Source organism: Mollisia scopiformis (genome assembly GCF_001500285.1).
Source record: "Mollisia scopiformis unplaced genomic scaffold LY89scaffold_23, whole genome shotgun sequence".
Classification (NCBI taxonomy): domain Eukaryota; kingdom Fungi; phylum Ascomycota; class Leotiomycetes; order Helotiales; family Mollisiaceae; genus Mollisia; species Mollisia scopiformis.
In genome coordinates this window covers 641,973-666,429 of record NW_017263603.1, presented here as the reverse complement: position 1 = coordinate 666,429, position 24,457 = coordinate 641,973, and the positions used below count along the sequence as shown (strand labels likewise).

Genomic DNA, 24,457 nt, shown 5'->3' with positions numbered 1-24,457 from the left:
TGTCGTATCCGAACTGATGCTATCCTCTTCCTGATCTTTTGTTGGCGGGGTTAAAGGGTCCTGCTCATCTTCATCCCCATCAGAAATCTCGGGAAAGGCACCGTTAACTAGTGCCCGAGGCTCAGCAGAGTCATGATTAAGCGCCACTGAGCCATTCCGAGACTCTATTCTCATGGCATCAGTGTCCTCTGCTTCGCTCGGGGGAACATTATCCTCTGACCTCTGACTTTGATCTGGTGTGCGGGGACTTAACACCATGGTGGACGAGCCTTCATCTTTCATCTCCGCCCCTTGTTGCTCATCTTGCTCCCCGCCACCCACTAGCTTAGGCTTGATAGGCACATCTCCATTTCCGCGCAGCAATTCAGGAGTAGAGTCTTGGAGATTCTTCAATCTCTCAATCCTCCGTCCAGTATTCGAGGAAGCACTGTTTTTATCTACGATAACAACCATCCATACTCCCACTCCATCATTCCCATCCAACATGGGTGTAGCAGAGATCCAGCAAATCTCCCCGTGCGTACTTGGATTATTCTCTCTGGCATTCCATTTCCCAGTCACCGTTCCCTCCCTCTTCACCCCTGCTTGTTTCATGATTGCAACTTTCCCAGTGACAGGTGTACCGGACTGGAAGCACTCTTTCAACCCAGCCAGCGTTGAAGCTGGAGCGGCGAGATACGACAGCAATGGTTTCTGCTGCAGCTTTCCTAGTCTGCGCGCTGATTGAGAGACGAATATTGCTCGAAGAGATGGGTACGGTCGGACGAGGAGGTACTTTTTGTATATGCCTGGTAATTTGCCTGTCGGCTTGTTTTGAGAAATTGTCCATTCCGGTAAGGTGTGTTTCTCTTCGTCACCAAAGTCGTCGTCTTCACTGGCCAAATTTTCGCCGTCATACTCAAGTCGTCTCCTTGCCGCTCTTCCTTTTGTAAATGGTTCTTCATCCTTGGATATTGAATTCCGTCGACTCTGACTCTGTACCACAGCACTCTCCTCAAGATCAAAAGCCATGCTCAAATCCCTCAACTTCTCCAGTACAATCTGCTTCGGCTCGCGATCGCCTTCGATATTCCTCTTCTCCTCCATCTCTTTCCTCACAAGACATCTCTCCAACCCCTCAACCCCTCTCCCGCCCTCCACCAACCGACTAGCATCAACCTGCGCCCCCAAATAATACTTCACATTCCCCCTATCATCATGCAACGGCGCCAACATCAACACATTAACAAACGGCCTCCCATCCCTCCTATAATTAAGCAACGTCTCACAAATCTCCTCTCCCCTCCCAATCGCCTCTTTCAACCTCCTCACACTTTCCCTCCTCGTCTTCCCTCCCTGCAAAAACCGACAATTAAACCCAATAACGCTATCCCTTCCATACCCCGTTAATCGATAGAACTCCTCCGAGGCATATACAATTGGATTATCCTCCACATTCGGATCCGTGATGCAGAACACCTCGCTGAGGCCCCCGACTAAGTCGCGCGTTAGAGGCGTGGATTGATTCGTGATTTCGGCGATTAGGATAGATGTTGATGTCTTAACTAGGTTATACGTCACCCAAGCAGGAAGAGCGGTGTTGAGAAGGGTGTCGAAAGCATGCTGAGCAGAGTCTTGAAACGATTTCGAGAGCTCGGCCGCGTTTTCGTTTCCTGGAAGGGTCTTTGCTACTGCGTTGGCGTATGAGATGGCTTTGACCACTTTTTGCGTTTCGACGTATTGGAGAACGAGAGGTGCGATCGATGGTTCGTAGTGAGAGAGGAAGGAGCTAAATCGTGCCAGAAGTTGAGGGTCGCTGGTGAGAGTGCGTAGATATGCTTCCGAGAAGAGTAATTCAGTCAACGACTCGAGAGATTCGCTTCTTGGCTTGGAACTCGTTGGACGTAAATCATAATCTGCCTCTCCGGAATCGGATACAGAAAGCTTTTGTCCTTCCGCCTGTTTAGGGGGTTCTTGAACAGGTTGCTCCGCAATATCTCCCTTCGGAGGTTTCGATGTTGGTTTTGGTGCTGGACTTTGGGGCGAGCCTTCTGATACTTTGCCATCAACCGGCTTCATAGTTACTTTCTTCTCACCCTTCATCTTCTTTTTCGGCACCACTATTCTTTCAGGTTGTTGCTCCACAACCTCCCTGACCGGCTCCCGTTCCCTGGTAGGAAACCTTTTACTCATATTCGTCTGCCTCCCAGATCTAAATCGGAAATTCTGCTTGATACTTTCAAAATCCATCACTTACTTCCCAACTGATTTGTTTACACAAAGAGAAAAAAGATACTGGACATGACAAGTAACCCACATGTCAGATCCTAAATCCATGACGCTTATCGGGAAAAAAGCAACTAATGCAGGAACAGAGTGATTCCGACCAGTACGACTACGAGGACCCTGATCTTGGAGTAGTGCATTTATCTTGTGGATCTGGCTGGATGTTGGAATAAGGTTGAGAGACCGAGATATTTCCCTTAGCGGGGATGCCGAAAGAGGTAACGTCATGACATGGGACTAGTAGATGGGAAGAATAAAAAGGGGATTCTTGGAATCTAGTTGGTACACTTGTAAAAAGTGGCCACACTGACGAGTATACAGAGACGGGGAAGCTTGCGGAGAAGAAAATTGTGGAGATTCCACTCCCAAAAAAGAAATCAGAGAGGAACGTCACGTGTGTCTCAATTCTTGCTGCTAATGCCAATACCTATATCGTGCCAAATCGTGTTCCGATTGCATGTTTGTTAGTCCATGCTCTCCTAATACCTGTTCCCATAGCTATACACCCTCCAAACGCCACACCCTCAATTTCGAACCTATTTCGACCCATCCTTCCCTAGACTACTCAACCCCTCCCCTGTCTTTGCAACCACCTTCCTGGGTAGCACCTCCACCTTCCTGCTCAACAGCTCCCTCAATTCAGGACTGATAACTTTCGGTCTCTGCTCCTCCAACTCTCCTTCATCTTTGGCTTTCCCTTTCCCCTTATCTGCACTGCCTGCTTGCCTTGCTGGACTACTTGAACCCGCACCACTATTTGTTGCTCCCGCAGTCGTTGTATCGGTACCACTGGTATTAGCCGTAGCACCAGGTGAAGCCGGTGGAGAGCGAAGAGACTGTGTGGAGCCGATACTAGCGTTCTGGACTCTATGTCTAAGTTTGGGGGCTGGGAAGTTGGATTTCTTGTCGATGGCTTCGACAGTTCTTTGGAAGCGGCGGAAGAGAGCTTCGGCGCGGATGAGGGTCGATTCTAAGTCTATTGTATTTGAGAGCTCGTTGACTATTACTAAATCAGTACTAGGAAGCCGAGTGTCGAAGATAAAACTTACCATATTTCAACACCTCGTCAAAATGTTTCAAGTGCTCCATAATAACACTTCGATGCTTCTCCAATATCGCCAGTGCAATGAAAAGATGGAAATTACTACTCAAGTAATCCGTCCATAATCTTTCCCATAACGTAAGAACGTCTAACCATTCGAATTCTCGCTTGTACCAGACAAGCAACATTCGAAAGAAGAAAAAGAAATTCGTAGAATCGGCGGACTGGAGATGAAGGTAGAGTTTCGGATCCATGAGTTGGACTAGGTGGTCAAGAGTGAGAAGCTGTTTCCGCATCCCTGATTGGTCACGGAGAAAGTTCCGTTCCATTCGATCCATGAAATGTTGGAAACCCCAGAATGCGATTGCGTCGTCTTGCATGACGGCATAAATCGGAGCGAGAAGATCAGACATGCCTTGGACGTAGCCGAGATCACGATTGTATTCGTTGTAAGTAAGTAGCATATCTTTCATCTGCTCAAGATGGACGTTTGTCCCGACGTCTGCGAAGGGGGACGATGGATCTGGGTGTGGCGCATCCTCGCCTGCGAATAGGGGGATGGTACGATCTGTTCGGTGCACATCTTTCTCTATAGCGGAGACCCCAAGGAATGGGATATGTCAGCCCATACTGTAGTCTTCCAACGAGAGATTTCAGAATCACATACCTATTCGACCTTTTTGCTCACGCCACCATTCTCCTTCCTCGCCTTCACCACCAAGATCAACGAGACGATCCCACCATGCTCCTTTCAGCCTGACATACTCGTCTCTTAGACTGGCAATTTCCGCTTTTCTATCTTCGGAGGTAGACTCCCAATCATAGACACCGAGCAGGAATAACCAAGCTTCTTTTCGTACCCCATCATCTGGATCAAGACCACCATGGAATATTCTCTCCTTGACCTCGTCAACGGTGACCTGAAGTCTGCCCGTCCTTGGATCAAAGAAGCTAGTCCACTCTTTCATCGTAACAGTCTTCCTCAGCTCCTTCAAACTGAGATTTCCCATTTCAGTATCCAGTAGCTCAAATTCTCCCACGTCAGTCTCCTCCATCTCCAGCACATCTCTCGCAGTCCAGATCCTCTGATTTCTGTCTCTCTCGCTCTGCTCCGCAATACCCATCGCCCACCTCGCAAGGTATATCCTCGCACTATCGAATTCCTCTTGCAGAGTTTGGACTTCCGGATTCTTGAGCAACCGTCTAACCTGCGGCGGAACCCTCGGATTCTCAATGACCGAATCAGCCGTCCGTCTCGTAAACGTCGTAACCTTGCTAAATTTCTCCATTAAATTCCACCCCGCCTCCTTCACGAACTTCGTCACAGGATCCATCCGCGCATCTCCCGTTCCCCTCGGATTCGCGCCCGCCGCACCTCCCACTTGCACCCCGCTACTACTCGGCCTCCTCACCACCGCCGCCTGTGTAACTTTCCCTCCGAACGCAGCTTTATCCTCCGCCGACGGTTCAATCAGATAGATATTCGGCTCCGCACCACTCCTCTCGACTTCCACGTACCGTCTCAACCACCTCAGCACCTCATCCCCACCCCAAAACATCTCCCCATTCGCCCCAAACGGATCAAAGTTCTCCCTCGCATGCTTCTTCTTCTGCAGAATCGTGCTCTGGCACTCACTATCGTGGAAGAACAGCGCGGGAAAACTATCACCGGCCCGCGAATTGATGATCACGCTGCCGAACCACCAGCCCAGACTGGGTGGTCGGACGAGCAGCGAGTATACAGCCGAGACGGGGATCGCATACGCATAATGGCCTACAGACCCCGAATGCGTGGTCGTCGTTGGAGGCGGAGGAACCAGGTATGATTGTTTTGGGGGCGAGTCTCCATCGCTGAGATCAACCTTCACATAGGTATCCAAAGCATCTCCCAGACTATGTTCCGGCAACCAAGCCAGGAGGAGGCTACTCGCCGTCTTCAATCTCGCAGATGCTGAGCCGGAAGAAGTAGGTCGGGAATCAGGGGGAGGCTTCTGCTGGAGGAGAGCAATGTAGCCTGGGATATTGTCTTTCGCAGATGGAGTGGGGTGGATGTAGACCTATTGTTCTGTTCGTCAGCTTATGCTTCGAGATACCCCGCATCGAGATGGACGAGTGCGGGCAGTGGGCAAGATGGCAGACCTTGCTCTTGGAGAAGAGGAGCTTGACTCCTCGACCGGAAGTCGTGTGTGTAATGGTATTGTATTCGCCTTCTTCATCGTCGCTGAGGGCGTAGAAGCTGTTTGACGGCGATGCTGGTCTCGCCGGACCTGAAGACGACGTCATTGTCGCTATTTCAATCGAGTGCTATCGACGTGAATGAGACGCAGGATTCTCGATGCTCAGAATGAAGAGCTTTGATACGGGAGGTTCAGCGCATTTTGAGCTCTGTTTGCCTTGGTTGTAGTACTGGTGTCGTAGCTTGTGGTGTTCCCTATGACGAGGATCATGTTACGCGGCTGAGGCGAATAGCGGACTCGTGATCTCAGGCATCCAAAGAATGCAAGACATTTTTCAACCAAACTTTCACCTCAAACTTTCACTTTAAAATTTATTCACAATTCAGACATCTTGTTCTTGCAATGTTCGGCAAATTCAATAAGCACCGAATGTTCTATCAATGTACGACGTCTTCTTCTTCCTGCAATACTCGGCGAATTCTTTAAGCACTGAGCGTACTATCAATGTACGGATTCTCCTGTTCTTCCTACAACCACAATCTTCGAAAGCACTTCATCTCCCAGCCCATCCATCCTCTTCATCCGTGGCTCTGTTGGAGTTAGATCTACCAGGAAGGGGCTCTCTCCAACCCCCGACTGACCGATGAAATGAATTCGGCCTTCGTCGTGGTGTAATCTGCATTCAGAGCATCCATCTTTGCCTTCTCAGCCATGACACAGCTACCAAAGGTAGCAAGCATAGCGACATCATCTTCATCTAACAGTCGAGCTGGGTCATTAGTCCACGCCAGGCTACCAGCAAACCACTAAAGAAAGCATGTTAGCTACGAACATGAAGAAATCGTGGACAGCAGAAAGCAACACTAGCTGGAGATGAAGCTCCTTGGGATTTGACGTGCCGACTCACCTGATCTTTCTGAGGATCCCACAATGGAAAGAAAATGATTGATCGTGCTCCAAGACAGACATCGAGAAGCTGATAACCTCTGAGTTGCTTCTTATTCCGCTCAAATTCAATCCGAGATTCGTCATCAGTCTCGGCACCGCATCGCTTAGCTCGACCGTCCTCGAACTCCAAGATGCTTCCGTTCTCGTCGAAATGGAAAATCTCTCCTTGTGGGTAGTGGTCTCGCAGTGTTCGCAATGTTGATTGAGGCAGAGATGAGTGTCTTGGAAGAGGTGCGGGTCCGAAGCCACCAACCTCGCTCCGAAATGCATATCCCAGCAATTCGCAGACTCGCGATTGTTTTCCTTTTCCATCGGTGTCTGAATTACCCTGAGATCCAGTATCAGGGACAATGGGACGAAATTTGCAATCAACAGTATTGCTAGTTTCTCGAGCCAGATCGTCTTCTGAGTCCGGTGATCTATTGGACTTAGGAGTATGTTCTTTGCTGGGCATTGCAGTATCTTGAGTTGAACATTCCACAAAAATAATGCCCTCCAGGTCACTTGCCTGCCTGATGCGATGGCAAGCTCGATTGAAAAGCAGCTTCACGGCAGTGCGAGCGAGTTCGTCTGTCCCCGAATTCCTCCTAGATGAAGCGTTCGTAGAAAGAAACGATCGTACACTTTTTGGCATCTCTAGCTCTCCCGCAAGGAACGTGTTGTCTGCAGTAGGAGTCGAGAAACCATGTTCAGTGGGTGTATAAACACTGCCATGTTCACTCATAGTCGAGTCAACAGTCAATGAGTCTGTCCCACTTTCACTCGGTGCACTGCCATAGTCCGACACCTGAATACTAACATCCGGTACAATGAATGTGTTGGATTCTGTCTTGGATTCTGTTGCATGTCGTTCAGAATCCGTGCGGTTATGTACACTATAAAAGTATTGTTAGTGTGTCTTTTGGCGATACATGAGGAAGTTGGTGGTAGCGTCACATTGATCTTGCATGGTTGTACAGGAAAGTTGACATATTGAGGGCGTAGAACTCACGACATAGTTTGTGCCTTTGCTGGGTCTTGTGTCCAGCGCCGAGTGATAACATTCAGCAAGTCTTGTGCTTGTTTGCCACGAGCAAATTGTGCCAAGGTTTGAATCATTTCTCGAGAGCGCTTCAGGCGATCCTGTGCTATCACAAGTCCAAGGTGCTCAGTTATAGCTGAGGCTACTTCGACCAGTGTTTCAAGCGCCGCAGCATCCAAGCCAGCTCGTGGTTTATAATCTACCACACAAAATCCACCGACGACATACCCGTGTAGCTTTAGAGGAACTTCGGCATAAAAGCGCAAGAATGGCGGCCCAGCAACATAAGACTTGTCCTTAAAACACTCCAAACTTGCAAGGTCATTGATGATATAACAATGCTGATTGGCCGTGATATAATCTGTCGATTTGTCCTTGCTACCATCTCCAGAGATGAAAGTATGGAGAGTATCAGGACATATTCCCCACTTGAGTGGGAGCTGAACTGAACCGACCCATAGTTCGTCGCCTTGTTCCGTTTTCTTTGGATCGTACAGCGAGACGCTTCGTGTGGCCTCCGCTAGAACATATTGATGTTCATGATCAATGAGAGACATGATTGCACGTGGCATGTCAAGACGCAAGGCTGCGAGTTGAGCGAATGCTGTCAATGTCGGATCATGCCTAGTCTTGCCCAACTCCGAGTCGGGAGGAAGCTCAATAGGCGGACTTGTTGAATACGCTGTTCAGGTTGACCCAGACGGCGTAGTCGCAGCTGTGGATTGACTGGAGGATGTGTAGCAATTTCCTTTGTGGTTGGGATGGGCCGTAGAAGGGTGGGTATTTGGGCTGACAGAGTAGTACCTGTTCATAGAGTTAGTGATGAAGCATTGATGGCAAAAAGAACGGACTTGATTATATTGCGGATAAACGCAGATGCTCGAATCTGTTTCGGTCGAAGCCTGGGTCTGTCCAAATCATCTTGATCAGCCATTGTCACAGTCTCTGATAAGACGTTCGACATGGGCGGCGAGACGAGATCACATCCGACGGTCGATTCAATGTCGCTGGAACAGGGGAGGTCTCAATGACGGGATTGTAGAAAGAAGAGAAGAAACGCGTCGAGGGAGTTCGTAAGAAAAGAGATATTTTCGAGGGTGATGGCGTTCGGAGGATTTTGTGTTAGATGTTGGGGAAATGAGATAAATGGCGACATCTATCGTCTGTCAGAAGTAGCAGGAGCGAGTGACGAAAAGGGGAGGAAAGCCAGTTATGTGACACTGCTACGCGGAAAGGGAAACTTGATAACCCACCTAGGCAGTTGATTCCTACCTAGGTACGTAGATTCATAGGTATGAAAGTACCCATCAAAGGGCATGATGCTCAACCCAACTCTGGCAAACCTGCATAATGATCCGATATGAATATTGGCTTCATCGTGCCTACTTATCATAATGCATCCCTCCATCTCCAGACATAGAAGTTCCAAATCGAGACCTCTGGTCATGATGTCTTTCAGAGTGGTTAATCGATGCATAGCAAGCTTTCGATGCTTGACGCTGATGAAGCTTTCAGCAGTCGTTACTTTACTGCTCCGGGATACACGACAATTAATACTAGCCTGATGATCGCTAAGAAGAAACCCAACCCCAACTCGTGCGGAAAAGAAAGAGCTTCGGAAAGTCATCATAAGCCAAAGATCATCCAAAGCCAGAATAAAAGGTAGAAACGCTCTTCACTCCTTGAGCTTGTCGTCGAAAGAAACACACACTTCCCCACTCAAACCCTCCACCGGATATACCAGCAACTCCGACCACTAAGCCCCATCCAGTATGCATCCAGTCGCGGGACCTAACCCTAGCTCCCACCCATGACGACAGATCAGGGTTCTCCACCCAATGAAGCTCTGCATCTCAAGCTATCCCCAACTAGGAAATCAGCTTGTCGTTGAGGCACAGCGGGGTCTACTCAGGTCGTATCAGATAGATATAAAGACCACCAACTTTCTCTTATTGAAGAAGAAACTACAACCTCGTTCAACCATATTTCAGTAACAGCAAGAAAATTCAAGATGCCATCACTTGCAGGAATACCAATAACTTCCAACGGGCTAGGTCTCATGAGTACCTATCCCTCTTCACTTCTCTTCTCTTCCGTTCAACAACAATGTACTAAAAACTCAAAAAAGGATTAACCCAACCCGGCCACCAACTCCCCGACAAACAAACCTTCGCCGTCCTCAAAGCCGCCCTAGCGGCCGGCGTAAACGGTGCCTCTCCCCTCTCCCCCCTCTCCTCCCCCTAACTAACACCCATAGTCTGGAACGGCGCAGACTTCTACGGCCCCCCCTCCAACAACTCCCTCCACCTCATGAACCGCTACTTCAGCGCTCACCCCGAGGACGCCACCAAGGTAGTCTTCAGCCTCAAAACCGGCGTTGTCGACATCCGCACCTTCAAAATGGACGTCTCGCCCTCCTTCCTACGTGAATCCCGTAACCATACCCTTTCTTTCTTTCACATATGCGATGTCTTGGCTCCCGAACAGGTTTCATACCATTGCCGGACATTCGGTTCTTGATTATTTTGCGAAAGCAAGTACTAACTTCCTGGAGTCTCCACCGCCCTACAAATCTTGGACGGCAAGAAGAAAATCGACCTCTTCGGCCCCTGCCGCGCACCTCCCACACCAGACGTCACGATCGAGGACTCGGTGCTCGCGTGCGCTGAGTCCGTGAAAGAGGGGAAGATAGGGGGCATCCAGCTCTCTGAAGTGGGAAGCGAGACGATTCGACGAGCGGCGAAGGCAGCGAAGATTGAGATGGTGGAGGTTGAAGCTTCGTTGTGGTCCACGGAGATCTTCTCGAATGGGGTGGTGGAAACGTGTGCGGAGTTGGGGATCGTGATTGAGGCGCATACACCGCTTGGAGCGGGCATGTTGACGGGGAAGATTAGGAGGGTGGAGGATATGGGGGAGGATCACCATAAGTATTTTCCGAGGTGGCAAGGGGAGAACTTTCAGAAGAATTTATTGTTGGTGAAAGAGTTGGAGAAGTTGGCTGAGAAGAAAGGCTGTACGACTGCGCAGCTGGCGTTGAGTTGGTTGAAGAGGGGGAATGGGAAGGTGGGGTCTGCGTGGATCGTTCCAATTTTCGGGGCCAGGAGTGAGGAGAGGATTAAGGAGAACTGTATGGACGTCGAGTTTAGTGATGATGAATTGTCTGAGATCAGCAAGATCTTGGAAAGCTTCCCGGTTGTCGGTACTCGGTATCCTGAGCCGGGAATGAAGTTTGTCGAGTTTTGAGGGAAGCAGAGCATAGGGCATACTCAAATCAGTTCCCAACACTAAGTTGCCAAACCAGGCTCTCGGGAATTCATTGCGTCTTCTGTTGTCCTACTTTGACTGTTGAGACGTACCATCGACTTCTTCTTGTCGAATTGGTAGCGTATTTCTTCTCAAAAGTTCTTGTCGAAAGTCGATCCATATTGCATAGTAGCTGTCGCCGCATTGGTGTCAAACTGACATCCCCTGCTTCAAGCAGCATTCACAACACCAGCAAGCCTTCTCCATTTTCTGACCCTCTCAAATCACCTGCCATTTCTCTTCTCTTCATGAGTTCATCACACTCCCCGAAAAGCCCATCCATCATCTCCCTCAATGAACACAAAATATTCCGCTTCTGCGCCGGACTAACCATCACCTCATCATCCCTAACCCTCGAAAACACCTTACACAACTCCCTATACTCCTTCTTCAGCCCTTCCCACAATTCATCTCCCTCCTCATCACTCGATCGTAACCTCATCCTCAGCGCCATAAAATCAAGAATCAAATTCTCCGCTCTCCACTTCGAATCAGTAGGAAGCATAACCCCCGCAACCTCAGCACGGAGCTGCATATACTCTCCCAGAATCTCCGTCCCCCTGCTCAGACACGAGGCCAATACATTGCACGACAAATGATGAAACAACGCCACGGAAACCGGATCCTCGAACTGCGCCTTCCCGCGCACCTTACACAACGCAACCGCCCCATCCAGATGCCTGGAATCTCCGTCCCCCTCCAGCTGACTCAACCTCTCAAAACAATCCATCAACAGCACCGTAGCAATCACCTCCCTCCTCCCCGCCTGCCCCCTCCTCCCCAGCGCCCTCCCCATCGCCACCAAGCCCTCACTATACCGCACCCGCGCCCGACACATAACGTCCCCCCTCCCCGTCTCATTCGCCAGATACGCCAGACAAACCGCCTGCACGGTCTTGATCAGAAAATCATCGCTCTCGCGCGGCGGGAAGAATTCCTTCATATAGTAAAAGGAAGGATGGGACCCGAACACGTGCGTGGAAACAAAGAGACATTTCGCGCGGTCGAGCACGGAGATGTTGGGCACCGCGGTGGGGAGTTGAATGTGTGCGGTTTGCTGGGCGAAGACGCGGTGGATGGTGATGGAGGTTTGGTTGCGGATGAGGAGGTTGTTGAGGTCCGGGTAGCCGGGGCAGGTGAGGGTTGCGCGGAGACATTGGCCGCAGGAGGGGTGTTTTTTGTCGCACTTGATAGGTTAGCTAGGAATGGATGGCGTTAGAGAATGCGTAATAGAAGATTTCTGACCTTGATGTTTCTCTATGTCTTGTTAGCCATTGTACGCAATGCCCTGGAACAAGTGAGACATTGTCTGGAAGGCCAGGTAGGATTGTACCTACGTTTCTACATTGACGACAGCTCTTGGACGGTTTACCGCAGTAGACCATGGTTGCTTAGGGATGTGGGCGTCGAATTGGGTATCCAACTTGTCGTTGTGTCTAGATGTGCCGCCTCATGTTGCTTGATAATAGGGCGGTAGTGCGTAAAACACAAAGATTGCTCGTAATCCTTACTAATGGACTTAAGGGGCAATGGAGTCCGATAGGCTATAGAGAGGTCAACATAAATCCGTGTTCTCTACCGAAGAGAGATTGAGCACCACGAATGGAGATGGAGTTGAGTATCGGGGAGACGTTGGATCTCGGCTTGGTGTGTATCCACTAGTCTCGTTTAGGAAAGCTGCTGGTCGAGACGTAGCCAATACGAGTTGCAGAAATGGGGAGCCAATATGCAGCGTCAATTTACTTTTTCCCTCCATGTATCTCGAAAACGTCAAGGATCTGTTCTTCAAGGACAGATCTGCCCTGGAGATCTGTTATATTAAGTTCTGAAGTGGGGACAGAGAAAGTATGCGTTGAAAGACACCCCAAAATCATAGCTCTCTCGAAGCAAGATGGGTACCTATATGTCCATCTTGATATTGAATAAAATATATACACCAAATACCCTAAGTCGACAACTTTTCCATATCATGTCATCCTTTAAACTCAGTCAACGCTCTCATCTCTGCCTTCTTCTACTCCATGCCGAGGCATCTAACCCAAATCATTATAAGTGAAGTCTGGATCTTGAAACAAACCGTAGATACAAAGGCATCATAAATGAGTACAACATAAGTCCCAATAAATAGCAAAGATCGATCCCACGCTCAAACTCCCAAAAAAATGGATCCCATACGTTGTAGCTAGACTATCTGCAGTTCAGTGAATCCCGCAGAACGCGATACTTTAGTCAAAAACTGCGGACAACCGCAATATGACTTTGCGACTTCCTCGCAGCGTGAGATCAATTCGTCTCTCATTCTCCATTCACTTGCTGCTCATCAAGGAAGACCTTGGTAGTCTTCTGGAATGGTGGAGACCATCGGTCGTACCGAGTAACCCGTAGAAGTAGACGATGGTACCGCAGGTCTCGGGTTTCCTCCTGGTTTTCGCCCATACACAACCGTAACATCGAGATACGCATGAATCTTAAGATCCTTCAACTCGGCTCGCATATGGGCCAGAAACACCTGCGCAGCTTCGTACGACCACCCACCGATGACTGTCAGTAGCCGTATCATGAAACCTTCCACGCCGTCGTATAGCCTCAACTGATTCCAAACACCCAATTCCCGTAACCGCCTCCATGGTTTGTCTCCATCATTGCCGTGCGTTCGATGCTCGGGACTAGGCCAACCATTCATCGGCCATTTGTACCTCGTCTCAACCACATCGACGAATCCAGCTTTTTCCATCCTCTCTTTACTTTCCTCCCAGATCGTGAAACTCTTTCCGAACTTCTCCCCTAGCCCAACGACTGTCTTTCCCCAGGTCGTGAAGAAACTTTCCTCGTTGATCGTATCATCATCTGCTACAGGCCATACACTATGTTCGAGAATCTCAACATATCCACCTGGCTTGGTATGTTCGAAAGCCTGAGAGAAGAAATCATCCCAATCTGCTACACAACCAAACAGTTCCCGAATATGTATAAAGTCAAAATGGTTCTTCGGATATGTCCAAGAGAGATTCAGGTCCTCGATCTCGAATGCGCAGTTTGGTGGTACGAAGAGTGGTTGGATTGGAGAAAGGTCTGTTCCAATGACATGCGCTGAGGGATATGCGTCTGCCATTTCACTGAAGGCTATTAGAATCGTATACAATATGAAGAGATTGAGTACTTACATCGCCCATATCCCCGTTCCAGTGCCCAAATCGAGGATATTGTGCGGACTATGCAGAGGCGCAAGGTGAAGTAGGCCTTCGAGAGTCATGAGGTACATGTGATGGGCCAGATCTTGCAGGTCACTTGAGTGCTCGTCGTTCGGTCCCTAACACTTGTAAGACTGATGTAGCACCAAGAATAACACTAGAAACGTACCCAGTACTCCCCATCCCGATATGCGTGATATCGCCGCCCATTCTCGTATCGATAGTCCGTAATGTAGGAAGCAAGAGTATCGGTGTCGCATCCGATGAGGGATCCCCCAAAGGCAGAATCATTGTCGTCGAAGTCATGATCTTCCTCGTCGTAGTTATCTGCCACGCTATCTTCCTCCTGCTGTCCGCTGTCAGGTATGGTATCTGCGAGCGATAATGCAGAGTCGTGCCCCGAATGTTCTGTGTGGATTGAAGGTGTTGTTTGCGATGCTGCCGAAGAAGATGCTTCCATGGCTGGTGTGAGGCCTCGAGTCAGATCTGCCATGTCGAAGTTGTGGGTGCTTAATTAAGTGGAAAGATACTCGATGTTGGTCTCGTCGAGGTAGCTGGCTGGATAGAGAAGCATTCTTCACTTCCCGTGCCTTTTCAGCAATCCATCTCCATTGACTACTGGCTGCAGAATCGAGAGAAGTGAGCCGACCCAGATGATAAGACTCAGGGTCTCGTTGCCAATTGTGATTGATAACGGCGTCGCGAAGGGTGCGGTACGTGGAGTGTTGAGACGAATCGCTGGTCCGTCCCGCGTCGTAGTGGCTTGTCTTGTCCACACCAAATGGTGGCTTCGATACTTGTTCCCCGAAAACTTGATTCAAAATGAAACAATGCGCAACAAACTGTCTAACATGAAATCATTGAATTGCAGTTATGAAGGTATGAAGATATTTGTCGTCCTCTCGGATTCCTCAGCAGCAAAAGTAAAAGAAGTTCGTCCGATGAGGGGATGTGTTCGTGCTTTCTCCACTTGGTGGAGCGTCCCGCAAGGACCAAGTCCCTGAACTTGCCGGCCCAAAAATGGCACCTGCCCCGCATGTCAATGATAAGAAACAGGCCGTTATTTGTGATCAGTCAGAAAAACCAACGTCTTAATTCTTCTTCTTCAGCGGGCAATCTCTCCGTTCTATATATCTTCATTCTTCTATCGCATTTCCGTTCTATATCTCTGTACTACCCGACACACTTCTACACTTATTGAGCTAACCCTTCACGCCTCCCTATGCGATCTCGCTCTCATTCGCCGTCTCGCATTAGCTGCTGATCTGCCCTTGCATATTTCCCCTGATCATGGGAGACTATGGAGAAAGATCTATGACACCAAATGTGGCAAGCTCGGTGATAATTATTGGTTCAGGTATACGAACAGAGACGCGATTGCGGCGGAGAACAACCCTGCTAAATCTCGTCAGGCTGTACTGGCCTGGCTATCGCACATGGCCTTAGGAAGGTAGATCTTCCCCTCACAACATTAATCGCACCAATACTGACAAGGTGAAAGGCTGGGATACCAGTCGTTGTGTGCGAGAAGAATGCTGCTGTGTTCTCTCCTGGTGAGCGAGATTGGAATATGGGACTTCATTGGGGTGTACCCATCTTGAAGTCCCTAATTCCAGATTATGCTGCCGCACAACTCCAATCCGTACAAGTCGATCCGAACACCCCTACGAAGCCTGTCGATAGTCTTGCTTTCCTCAATGGCCAGACGGGAGAGGTTATGGTTGCTCCCGAAATCCCAAACTTTCACCGACTACGCCGTTCGAAACTTCGAGCACTACTTGCGAAAGACTTGGACATAAGATGGAATAAACGATTGAAAAACTTGGTCTTTGAAGATGATAACAGTAGCGTAATTGCTGTCTTTGAAGACGGAGAGCATATAACAGGAAGATTGATAATTGGCGCTGACGGAGCAAGATCAACAGTACGAAAGCTTCTACTTGGACCAGAAATCGCTCCCTCGACCCGACTCCCATACTCAGCGACATTTGTCCAAGCAAAATACACCCACGAACAAGCTCTCTTTCTTCGGTCATTCCATCCTCTCTACATAGCTGCCCCTCATCCAGACGGCTACTTTGCCTTCTTTGGACTGCAAGATGCGCCAGATGCAGACAAGCCCGAAGGATGGACATTCTTCTTCTACATATCCTGGAACGCCAGTCTCGAGCAACAAACCACCGAAAGAGTGACCTTTGGAAACAAAGAGAGATTGGCACAAGTAAAAAGGAAATCAAAGGGATATTGCGAGCCGTGGAAAAGTGCTTTTGAATGGGTTCCTGAGGATCAACCTGCGTGGTACTTTGACCTCACGGTGTGGGATCCAAGTCTGCCTGATCATCAATGGGACACACGCAATGGCAGAGTCACTCTAGCTGGAGATGCGGCGCACCCTATGACTTATCGTAAGCGTTCTTGATCTGAAAGTTTTCAGCTTTGCTCAGCTAACGAACAATTCGCTTGCAGAACGTGGCCAAGGACTCAACCACTCGATAACCGATGCAGGTAAACTCGTCGAAGCGATTACCACAGAAGCGAAGCTGGCGACAGCTATCGAGAAATATGAAGCTGAGATGAAGACAAGAGCTGGAGAGGAGGTCAAACTTAGTGTTTTGAATACAACTATGCTTCATGATTGGGCGAAGGTGATGGAGAGTCCTGTTTTCAAGGCGGGATTGCAGAAGAACAAGTAGCCGGCCGACTAGACATTCAGCTATGTATCAGTTTCTATTGGAATGGAGATTGGAGATTAGAGGGGAGATTTGATAGAAGATATCGGACATAGGCTGTAAGAGAGGAGGCTTTGGGCAGGACATAGGATACAGGACGAGATACTGGATACAAAGAATTAGACAGAAGAAAGATGACGTGTTCTCCATGATCGAATATTACACTCAACTCAACTGATTTCAAAACCATGAATGACTCTTCACCGATCTCACCTCTTACAAACCCATTCCCGCATCTCTTCCATCTCCAACCATCTGTGTAACAACCAATCTTAGAGACTCACAGCCATGGACCAAATAACCTCCCAAAACAGCCATCGCTACCCTGACCCATCCATCCATCCATCCATCCCACAAACGACTGAGTAAGAGGCGCGTACCGCGCTCCCCTCGCTCTGCCTCCCCCAACAACGTAATATTAGCTCACCTATCCATCCATGCGTCCCGAGAAAGAAAGAAATCTAACAGGAAAAAAAAAACGTGTCAACTAGGAAGACGCGGTTCGGAACGCGAATCCTGCCGTGCTGCTGGGTCGGTCGGGTAAGAGGGGTCATCAATTGTCAGTCAATCTGATAATAAACCACCACCCACCACCACAACCCGGATGGATATGTAAACGGGTAGCAAGGGAGGGAGGGGTGAGATGCAAAGCGTATGTAAGGGCTATGTATGCATGTTTCGGTGATTATGACGTTGTTCAGAAGTAGGTACGTTTGAGTGAGTGAGCACGAGACCAAGACAGGAATGGATCCAGGTAGGTATGGTATCTCGGTTTCTTCGGCGGCAGGATGATTAATGATCCGGCTGGTACTTTTCTCTTCTCTTCTCTTCTCTCTCACCCACACACACACTCTCTCCCCATCCACAAAACAGATGCGCACTTGGGTCGATAGGTAGGTAACCATCAGCCTCCCCCAAAGTACGAACTAGGTAGGTACCGTACCGTAAATCACCGTACGAGCCTCCAACGGCCCCCAAAAAAACCAAAACCCCCCATCGCGTGCAACCAACCCAAACCCAAAGTAGAAATCTTCTCGAAGGAAAAAAACACCCCTTCCATTCACCGGTAGGTAGACAGGTATTACAGACCAGTTACTCATCGGACTCAGCCTTGCGGACTTACAGTGGCCTGCATACCCGTCGCGTGCAAAACGTGGCACGACAAGGAATATCGTGGTAAGGGGAGGGATGGGAAATGGGAATTGAGCCGCACCGACGCATCCGCCGCCGCGACTGGGAGGGAGGGGAGGTTTTGGACCCCATCCGGCACAATGGACACGAAACACGAAACACGAAATAGGAGAGAAAAAATATTGCCTCGGAAAGTGAGTTGAAAGAAAAAATTTCTTGACTTGCATACTGCGACCACGAGGCAGGAATAATTCGTGCTACATAGGTAGGTAGGTAGGTAGGTACGAACGAATGCGATTGATTGATTTATTGTCGAGAGAGAAAAAGTTGGTTGAAAGAGGAAATAGAAAGTCCCTATATTTCCCTTTCTAATAAAAGATATCCCACTAAAATAAAAACAAAACGGGCGCTAAGACATAGCGCAAATCACTTCCACACCCGCATCCACACCCCTGAACCAAACGATCGCCTATCTGGCTAGCTAGCTAGCTACCGGCGTCAGATGTGTCACTCGGGCAGGCAGAAGTAAGTAAGTCCCCTTTCAACGGCTGCTGCTGTTGCTGCAGTGTCAAGAATTGAGATTACAGTATTTGTAACGTTTCATTACTCACTCACTCAGTCACGAACGATGATCCACAATAGTCTTCGTCCAGTCTCTGGATACATATGTATGTATGACTAACCAAAATTCCTCGGACAGCCCGTAAACCCTCAATCGTGAGGTTTTTTCAGATGATGGATGATGAGAGATTCTGAGCCATAATTTACAATTGCATGTGTGCGCACGCACGCGCTTATCTCTCCCTCGGTCGCGGGGGTGCACCCGCCTGTTCGCTGTCCGTGGGCTGGCAAATCTGCCTCGTGGCGCTTGTCGGCGCCTCGTCCACCACCGCAAGAATAAGGTATCGTCGAGGCTGGCTGAGAACAGAGAGCGGGTAGCAACGATGCCGGTGCGGTGCGTCGCGAATGCCGGACCGAGGCAGAGATCGTATCATGCTGTTCGTCGGCGATACTGACGGACAAATGTGCACGAACTGCGCAATGCGATGGGGATGCTGTCGATGAGGATGATGGGAATACGTCGTACACGCACTGATTGTACGGCGCGGTCCCAGCGATCTGGGAGGGATCGAATCGAGAAATGCTTTCCCATTTCAACTTCCGTTTCCAGAAGGGAGGAGTCGTCGCACAGCAGAAGGACCCCCACTGCCTGCTGCGTAAGGGACCCCAATCGATCAAATCAACCCGGAAATCAAATCAGAAAGGAAAGCTTCCAAATGCCATTCCAGAAGCTCGTTCGTTGGTTCGTTGTTGGTAGCGTACAGTACCGTACCGTACCGTACCGTAGCCATCCCATCCACCATACATACATACATACAAGGTCAGGGTCAGGGTCAGCTTACTCACATCAGCCACGCACAGGTCCTGCCCAATCACCTCTCCCCCTCTATTTATATCCTTGTCCTAACGTGTGGCTCCCCTCCTCTCTCCTTGTTCGCTTATGTATTTTTATGTATGGTGTGTATATTTTAATCCATTCACAAACAAGCTTGGCATCATCTCGTAGGGCTGAAGAAGCAGGGTCCGCACCCAATGAGAGGCCGCACACGATGAATGGGGACCCGGGCGATGCACTGCATGCACTGAGATCGTTGGGTCTGGTCTGCCATGCGGTGCCAGTCGGTGTTTTTACGTCGTTCTTCGCGCGCCCGAGATGCTGCTGCTGTTTCTCGTACCTGCAGATGATAACGAGTGATGGACGACCAGTCGTGTTGGTGACCATTTTCGTCCCACATACTCAGGCAACAAGGACCACGCTGATGGATGGCATACCTATGCATGACTGACTACACACGCACGCATTACTTTCTTTGGAATAACGCCTTCTTGTCGCCAAGTTAGATCGAACCCAAATTAAAAAAAATATTATTATTATTATTATTATATTCTTGTTCGTTCGTGAGATGGGTGACTCTTGTCTTGCTAACTCAGGTGGGGGCTAGTCGAGCCAGGGAACTGCTGCGCACACCACACCACAACCACAACCACACCCACACCACCACCACACACTCACAGCAGCAAGTAAGTGCGGTAATCAATCAATCAGCAGCGTCACTTCATGTAATCAAATCAGCTCTGCTCTGCTATGCTATCCGGTCCGGTACCTGAGGCTGCGAACCCAACTAGTAAGGGAGGGAAGGATGGAGGGGGCTTGGGTGAGTGAGGCTTCAAGCAAGCAGGTCCGAATAGAAACTCTCTTTCGTATATAGAGGACACCGGTCTCTCCTTCTCGGTGGGTTCATCATCATCATCATCATCATCAGCTTCTTCATTCAATACATACAGTCTTTCAATCGGATTTCTTCTTACAGTCTGCCTTTTTTGATTAATCTACACATCTGTCTCTTCGATATCTTTCGCTAGTACACTTCTATCTGTCAATCAACTTTCGAGTATATCGTCAAAGTCAACTGCACCAACAAACCAACCCATCCAACCAACCAACAAACCCAACATACAAAATGGTTTCCCAATCCACAACTTTCACCACCACCTCCTCCCTCCTCAACCGAGGCCGCGGCGGCTACAACGGCCCCAACACCTCTTCCTCAGACGACGAAGACTCCCGCTCCTCCTCTTCCATTTTCACGAACGCCGGCCGAGGCGGCTACAACGCCCCCCTCGTCGACAGCGGCCGCGGGGGCTACAACCGCGGCGACGACGACGAGGAGGAGGATGGTCGCGGGGGCTACAATTAAATTAAAATGCCAAAACAAAAAGCAAAATCCTCCGATACCGAGCGTCTGGCTCGGGTAAAGGGGGGATACGAGAGGCGAGGCGAGAGGCGAGGCGGTCTACTTTTGGAATATTGGAAGGTTTATTATTTTTCGGTTGGCGATTGGATTGGATTGGATTGGCGGCATTTGAGCGAGCGAGCGAATGAGTGAGCGAATTGGGATTGATTGCATTGCGGCAAAGCGACGAGCGATGGAATGGATGGAATGGGCAGCAGCAGCAGCAGATGATAATCTCGACTACTTTTGGGTTCTGGGTTTCCGGATTCGGCGTTTAAAGAGGGAATGAGGGCATTGGGATCGGCGTTTTTTTTTTTCTTCTTCTTTTTTTTGTTTCTTATCGCATTCTGGACATTCGCTTCGATTTCTTTTTGGGATGGTGGGATTTGAATGAGGGGGAAAGAGTGGGGATAATGGATGGGGAGGGGTGCGGATAGAAAGAAGGCTGCTGGCAGCAATTGAGTGATGCAGCAGCGACGGATAGACGGACGGTACCTAGACGCATAACGGTCTCGCGACCTTGGGATTGGGAGTTTGGATTTTAGACTGTTGCATTAGCGGAAATAGAAGGATAGACGCATTGGGACGGCGAATAGAATAGAATGTTGGAGCATTTTCATTGGAGTTGGGAAAAGTTTGGTTTCCTTCGTTTTCGGTCTAGAATTTTAGAATAGATTAATGCACCTTCACTCTACAATACCGATCTTCTTCATTTGCCGACGCAGAATCTGTGAGGATTGTTAGTTTGATTCTTGTGAGAAATGAGGGGTACATACTTCTCGAATACAACGCCTAATACCTCCTCCACGTCCCCCGCCAGACCCCGGCCCGTGATGCGCGAGAGACAATCCGCCGCGGAGCGGAGATGCTCGGCTGCTAATACAACATCTACCTCCATGTCCCCTTCTAGACTGGACAATTGATCGCTGCTAGTTTCGGATAGAAAATCCATCAAATGCCCTTTACAGGCGGAAAGTAGTTGTCTCTGCCGCTCCGTCACACCTATCAAATCTTCTTGCTCGGCTGGAAGATCTGTCATGGACGCGATCACTTTCGTGAGTTGTGCAGTAAGTGTCCCAATGTTACCTGGGTCTTTGTCCTGCTCATTTTTAGGGGTTATTGCTTCCAAACAGGATATACCAACAATAGCTGGAAATGTGCCCGTGGGAAGTTTTTCTTGCAGGTGATTCTCGAAGCCTTGTAGTAAATCAGGTTTGATATTTGCAGGAGCCGAATCGCATTTATTGACCACGATAATCGATGGTTTTGGAGGATTATCAACGTCCCCGAGGATGTGGAACAATGTATCTTCATCATACTCTATGCTCCACCGTGTTCCAACGGCTGATTCGTTTCGTTCGATCGAAGCGAGAAGGATGATGAGGTCGGATTCCTGAGCTCTTGTCTTTGCACGCTTGATACCCTCCTGCTCGATTGTCCCAACAATGTCAAACATTGAAGATGTTTTCGAATCTCTATCGAAACCTGCCAAATTGTCGGTCCTTGTCTGCCCGCCTTCAATTGAGGCTTTTCTCAACCCAGCCGTATCCGCAAAGGTGCACAAGTAACCTCCAATGTCATATCTAACCTCAACAATGTCCCTTGTCGTGCCAGCTTCTGAGCTCACGATAGATGCTTCTCGTCCCACAATCAAATTCAATAGAGAGCTCTTCCCAGCATTCGGTGGACCAATCAATGCTATCTCAACACCTCTCCGCAATAAATTGCCTCGTTGACTGGCATATTCATGCTGGGTGATAGTCCCCACAATTTCGTGAACACTTTTTATAACATCGGCCAAAAGCTCTGCTGGTGACTCATCGAAATGTTGATCTTCCGAGAAATCGATCAAAGCTTCCAGCTCTCCACGAGCGTAGACAAGCTGCTCTCGCCAACCATCATATGATCGTCCTAGCTTGCGAGAGGTACCGCGCACAGCAGCACGCCGCTGTTGTTCAGTCTCTGCTGCCAATGTATCGCTGAGAGTTTCCACTTGTACCAAATCCAATCTGCCGTTTTCGAACGCGCGTCTGGTGAATTCGCCAGGTTCTGCCATGCGTGTATGGGGTGAACATCGTGGAATTGCAGATAATACCGCTTTGACTGTAGCTGGTCCTCCATGGATGTGCAATTCTAGGACATTCTCTCCTGTGACCGTCTTTGGACCAGGAAAGTACAGGACTAATGCGCTGGAGTCGAGGATGAGACCATTGTCTGATGGGTCGTGGAGCATTCGAACAGTAGCATAGCGAGCTTTTGGAGGAGGTTTCTCGGGACAAAGAGCACGGTAGATCTGCAAGTCATTAGTCACTATAATGAAGATTTCACCGCAATGTTTAAATTTCACGCAAAGGCAGAAACGGCGTGCTGGGTGACAATTGAATATGGCTGACCTGAAGGCATGCGGGTCCTGAGATCCTGACGATAGCAATTCCCGCTCTCGCACCTGCTCCCGTCGATAAAGCATAGATAGTATCACCATCAATATCAATGTACTGTCCGGCATTGGGAGATTGAATAGCAGATCGAGTGGATGTTGTCAAGTATCGCGACGCTGTTGGAATAAAAGTTGCAGAAGCTCTGGAACAGCCATATCGCTGTATTCCAGAGGTCAAGGAAGATTTCGGTCGGGTGGCAATCGAAATTGCTGTTCGACGTGTCCAGCGACATGGGCGGGTTCTAAAAGTATATCTCGCGGATGCATTGTGAAGCATCGAGCTGTTGACAATTCGAAATGTTTTTTTGGCCTTGAAGCGCTTCGGCTCGGAGGATAATAGTTGAAGAACGGCAAGGACCGCACTACTGCAGACCAGGAGAGCCACTAGTGAGCGCATTTTAGTCCGGCTGCCGTACTACAGTTCATCTTCTTGAAGCCAGCGCTCTCAATAGACAAGTAGTTTTAGTGTATCCGATAAGAACTATCGGTTTAGGCTACTTATGGATATAATTTTTAAAATTTCCGTCATCTTATTAGTAGACACGGATATCAGTTCAAAAAAACCACTAATATCCGACTACCCGTTTACTCTAGGGGTAAAAGCCGGGGTAGAGGCTAGGGTAGAAGCTAGCCTAAGGATTAGAGAGATCAAAAGAGCTTAGGGTGCTTGAAACCCCTTAAAGAAAGGAGGCCTCTAGGCTGCAGCAGTACACGTGACTATTATAACATCTGGAATTAAATCTGGTTCATAAAGATCTCTTAATTAAATACATCCAAGTACCCTCTTAGACAAAATTTGCCTCTTTTCTCCGGGTCTTGTGGTGTTGTATCTTCGTAGCCGCGAAACTTTGTTGATTGGACAGGAGTGGTTTTGCTGACGAGCCTCTTCACGAGATACCATCAACGCCCTGCTTCGGTCTTTTGTGTTGTCTCGTATCTTATCGTATGCACTGTGTGTATCGCGTTCAGCAGTAGTAATCATTTGTTTTTAGTGTCACTGCGAATTTACATTGCGTCTAAAGCGAAACTCTCAAGCATCGAACCGCAGCTGAACTCTTTGCGCCGCAATGTCCTTCGATTATACGAGATCTTCTGCGAGCGCAAGTCCCACTGAGTTGTATGATCTGGGGATCTTCGATCTATACTCTTTTCTTGGCATCGCGCAGAGTCTCCGCGTTGATTTCTTGCCCGTCACGTGGCAAAGAGCGCTCGGAAACGCAGGTCTTGGTGGAACTTCGCATATACGGCAGGCTCCCATAACTCGCAGATGAGCTTTGTGTTCAAGTGCCTCGAAGGCAGAATCAGAGAGGATGAAAGAAAAGCATACCGTGCCTTGATCTCGGAACTTTCGGTCCTAGGTCACCCGTCCATACGAAGTCACCCAAATATCTGTAAGTTAGAGGGAATATGTTGGGAGG

General features: G+C 49.0%; 9 protein-coding genes across 9 annotated transcripts; 3 read left to right on the top strand and 6 right to left on the bottom strand.

Moving 5' to 3' along the window:
- Positions 1 to 414: 414 nt before the first annotated feature.
- Positions 415 to 2,058, bottom strand: LY89DRAFT_654362 (uncharacterized protein; the record flags this gene model as incomplete). Its single annotated transcript, XM_018212297.1, has 2 exons — positions 415 to 534; positions 580 to 2,058. Coding segments are annotated over 2 exons (1,599 nt in total), but the record flags the coding sequence as incomplete, so codon positions are not given.
- A 585-nt stretch (positions 2,059 to 2,643) lies between these two features.
- Positions 2,644 to 5,755, bottom strand: LY89DRAFT_722769 (GTPase-activating protein GYP7). The gene is made up of 4 exons (XM_018218759.1): positions 5,447 to 5,755; positions 3,975 to 5,364; positions 3,315 to 3,896; positions 2,644 to 3,265 (listed from the first exon to the last, which is right to left on the bottom strand). Exons 1-4 carry the CDS (start codon positions 5,588 to 5,590, stop codon positions 2,802 to 2,804), a joined length of 2,580 nt encoding a protein of 859 aa, XP_018066021.1. The 5' UTR covers positions 5,591 to 5,755; the 3' UTR covers positions 2,644 to 2,801.
- An 84-nt stretch (positions 5,756 to 5,839) lies between these two features.
- LY89DRAFT_229246 (uncharacterized protein) lies at positions 5,840 to 8,177 on the bottom strand. The gene is made up of 3 exons (XM_018206024.1): positions 7,424 to 8,177; positions 6,392 to 7,307; positions 5,840 to 6,290 (listed from the first exon to the last, which is right to left on the bottom strand). The coding sequence occupies exons 1-3, from the start codon at positions 8,023 to 8,025 to the stop codon at positions 6,090 to 6,092; spliced, it is 1,719 nt and encodes a 572-aa protein (XP_018066020.1). The 5' UTR covers positions 8,026 to 8,177; the 3' UTR covers positions 5,840 to 6,089.
- A 1,287-nt stretch (positions 8,178 to 9,464) lies between these two features.
- Positions 9,465 to 10,696, top strand: LY89DRAFT_594266 (Aldo/keto reductase; the record flags this gene model as incomplete). The annotated part of the gene is made up of 4 exons (XM_018209790.1): positions 9,465 to 9,516; positions 9,582 to 9,662; positions 9,711 to 9,887; positions 10,008 to 10,696. 4 exons carry the CDS (start codon positions 9,465 to 9,467, stop codon positions 10,694 to 10,696), a joined length of 999 nt encoding a protein of 332 aa, XP_018066019.1.
- A 241-nt stretch (positions 10,697 to 10,937) lies between these two features.
- Positions 10,938 to 12,141, bottom strand: LY89DRAFT_739086 (uncharacterized protein; the record flags this gene model as incomplete). Its single annotated transcript, XM_018220438.1, has 3 exons — positions 10,938 to 11,942; positions 12,002 to 12,013; positions 12,094 to 12,141. 3 exons carry the CDS (start codon positions 12,139 to 12,141, stop codon positions 10,938 to 10,940), a joined length of 1,065 nt encoding a protein of 354 aa, XP_018066018.1.
- Positions 12,142 to 12,620: 479 nt separating this feature from the next.
- Positions 12,621 to 14,888, bottom strand: LY89DRAFT_786545 (S-adenosyl-L-methionine-dependent methyltransferase). Its single transcript, XM_018222993.1, has 3 exons — positions 14,117 to 14,888; positions 13,921 to 14,066; positions 12,621 to 13,872 (listed from the first exon to the last, which is right to left on the bottom strand). The coding sequence occupies exons 1-3, from the start codon at positions 14,438 to 14,440 to the stop codon at positions 13,077 to 13,079; spliced, it is 1,266 nt and encodes a 421-aa protein (XP_018066017.1). The 5' UTR covers positions 14,441 to 14,888; the 3' UTR covers positions 12,621 to 13,076.
- A 122-nt stretch (positions 14,889 to 15,010) lies between these two features.
- On the top strand, positions 15,011 to 16,846 carry LY89DRAFT_654351 (FAD/NAD(P)-binding domain-containing protein). The gene is made up of 4 exons (XM_018212296.1): positions 15,011 to 15,304; positions 15,360 to 15,397; positions 15,449 to 16,352; positions 16,414 to 16,846. Exons 1-4 carry the CDS (start codon positions 15,238 to 15,240, stop codon positions 16,638 to 16,640), a joined length of 1,236 nt encoding a protein of 411 aa, XP_018066016.1. The 5' UTR covers positions 15,011 to 15,237; the 3' UTR covers positions 16,641 to 16,846.
- Positions 16,847 to 20,178: 3,332 nt separating this feature from the next.
- Positions 20,179 to 20,838, top strand: LY89DRAFT_688840 (uncharacterized protein). The gene has a single exon (XM_018215790.1). The coding sequence runs from the start codon at positions 20,330 to 20,332 to the stop codon at positions 20,564 to 20,566; it is 237 nt and encodes a 78-aa protein (XP_018066015.1). The 5' UTR covers positions 20,179 to 20,329; the 3' UTR covers positions 20,567 to 20,838.
- Positions 20,839 to 21,229: 391 nt separating this feature from the next.
- Positions 21,230 to 23,447, bottom strand: LY89DRAFT_786543 (P-loop containing nucleoside triphosphate hydrolase protein). The gene is made up of 3 exons (XM_018222992.1): positions 22,996 to 23,447; positions 21,379 to 22,895; positions 21,230 to 21,330 (listed from the first exon to the last, which is right to left on the bottom strand). The coding sequence occupies exons 1-3, from the start codon at positions 23,434 to 23,436 to the stop codon at positions 21,312 to 21,314; spliced, it is 1,977 nt and encodes a 658-aa protein (XP_018066014.1). The 5' UTR covers positions 23,437 to 23,447; the 3' UTR covers positions 21,230 to 21,311.
- Between the last annotated feature and the right edge of the window lie 1,010 nt (positions 23,448 to 24,457).

Coding starts and splice junctions, on each gene's coding strand:
- LY89DRAFT_722769 (XM_018218759.1), bottom strand. CDS start 5,590: ATGACGTCGTCTTCAGGTCCGGCGAGACCAGCATCGCCGTCAAACAGC. Junction 5,365..5,446: donor TCCTCTTCTCCAAGAGCAAG/GTCTGCCATCTT, acceptor ACAGAACAATAG/GTCTACATCCACCCCACTCC. Junction 3,266..3,314: donor TGACGAGGTGTTGAAATATG/GTAAGTTTTATC, acceptor ATTTAGTAATAG/TCAACGAGCTCTCAAATACA.
- LY89DRAFT_229246 (XM_018206024.1), bottom strand. CDS start 8,025: ATGCCACGTGCAATCATGTCTCTCATTGATCATGAACATCAATATGTT. Junction 7,308..7,423: donor GCAAAGGCACAAACTATGTC/GTGAGTTCTACG, acceptor ATACTTTTATAG/TGTACATAACCGCACGGATT. Junction 6,291..6,391: donor GGGATCCTCAGAAAGATCAG/GTGAGTCGGCAC, acceptor TGCTTTCTTTAG/TGGTTTGCTGGTAGCCTGGC.
- LY89DRAFT_786545 (XM_018222993.1), bottom strand. CDS start 14,440: ATGGCAGATCTGACTCGAGGCCTCACACCAGCCATGGAAGCATCTTCT. Junction 14,067..14,116: donor ATCGGGATGGGGAGTACTGG/GTACGTTTCTAG, acceptor TACAAGTGTTAG/GGACCGAACGACGAGCACTC. Junction 13,873..13,920: donor GGAACGGGGATATGGGCGAT/GTAAGTACTCAA, acceptor AATAGCCTTCAG/TGAAATGGCAGACGCATATC.
- LY89DRAFT_654351 (XM_018212296.1), top strand. CDS start 15,238: ATGGGAGACTATGGAGAAAGATCTATGACACCAAATGTGGCAAGCTCG. Junction 15,398..15,448: donor TCGCACATGGCCTTAGGAAG/GTAGATCTTCCC, acceptor ACAAGGTGAAAG/GCTGGGATACCAGTCGTTGT. Junction 16,353..16,413: donor GGCGCACCCTATGACTTATC/GTAAGCGTTCTT, acceptor ATTCGCTTGCAG/AACGTGGCCAAGGACTCAAC.
- LY89DRAFT_688840 (XM_018215790.1), top strand. CDS start 20,330: ATGGTTTCCCAATCCACAACTTTCACCACCACCTCCTCCCTCCTCAAC.
- LY89DRAFT_786543 (XM_018222992.1), bottom strand. CDS start 23,436: ATGCGCTCACTAGTGGCTCTCCTGGTCTGCAGTAGTGCGGTCCTTGCC. Junction 22,896..22,995: donor CAGGACCCGCATGCCTTCAG/GTCAGCCATATT, acceptor AATGACTTGCAG/ATCTACCGTGCTCTTTGTCC.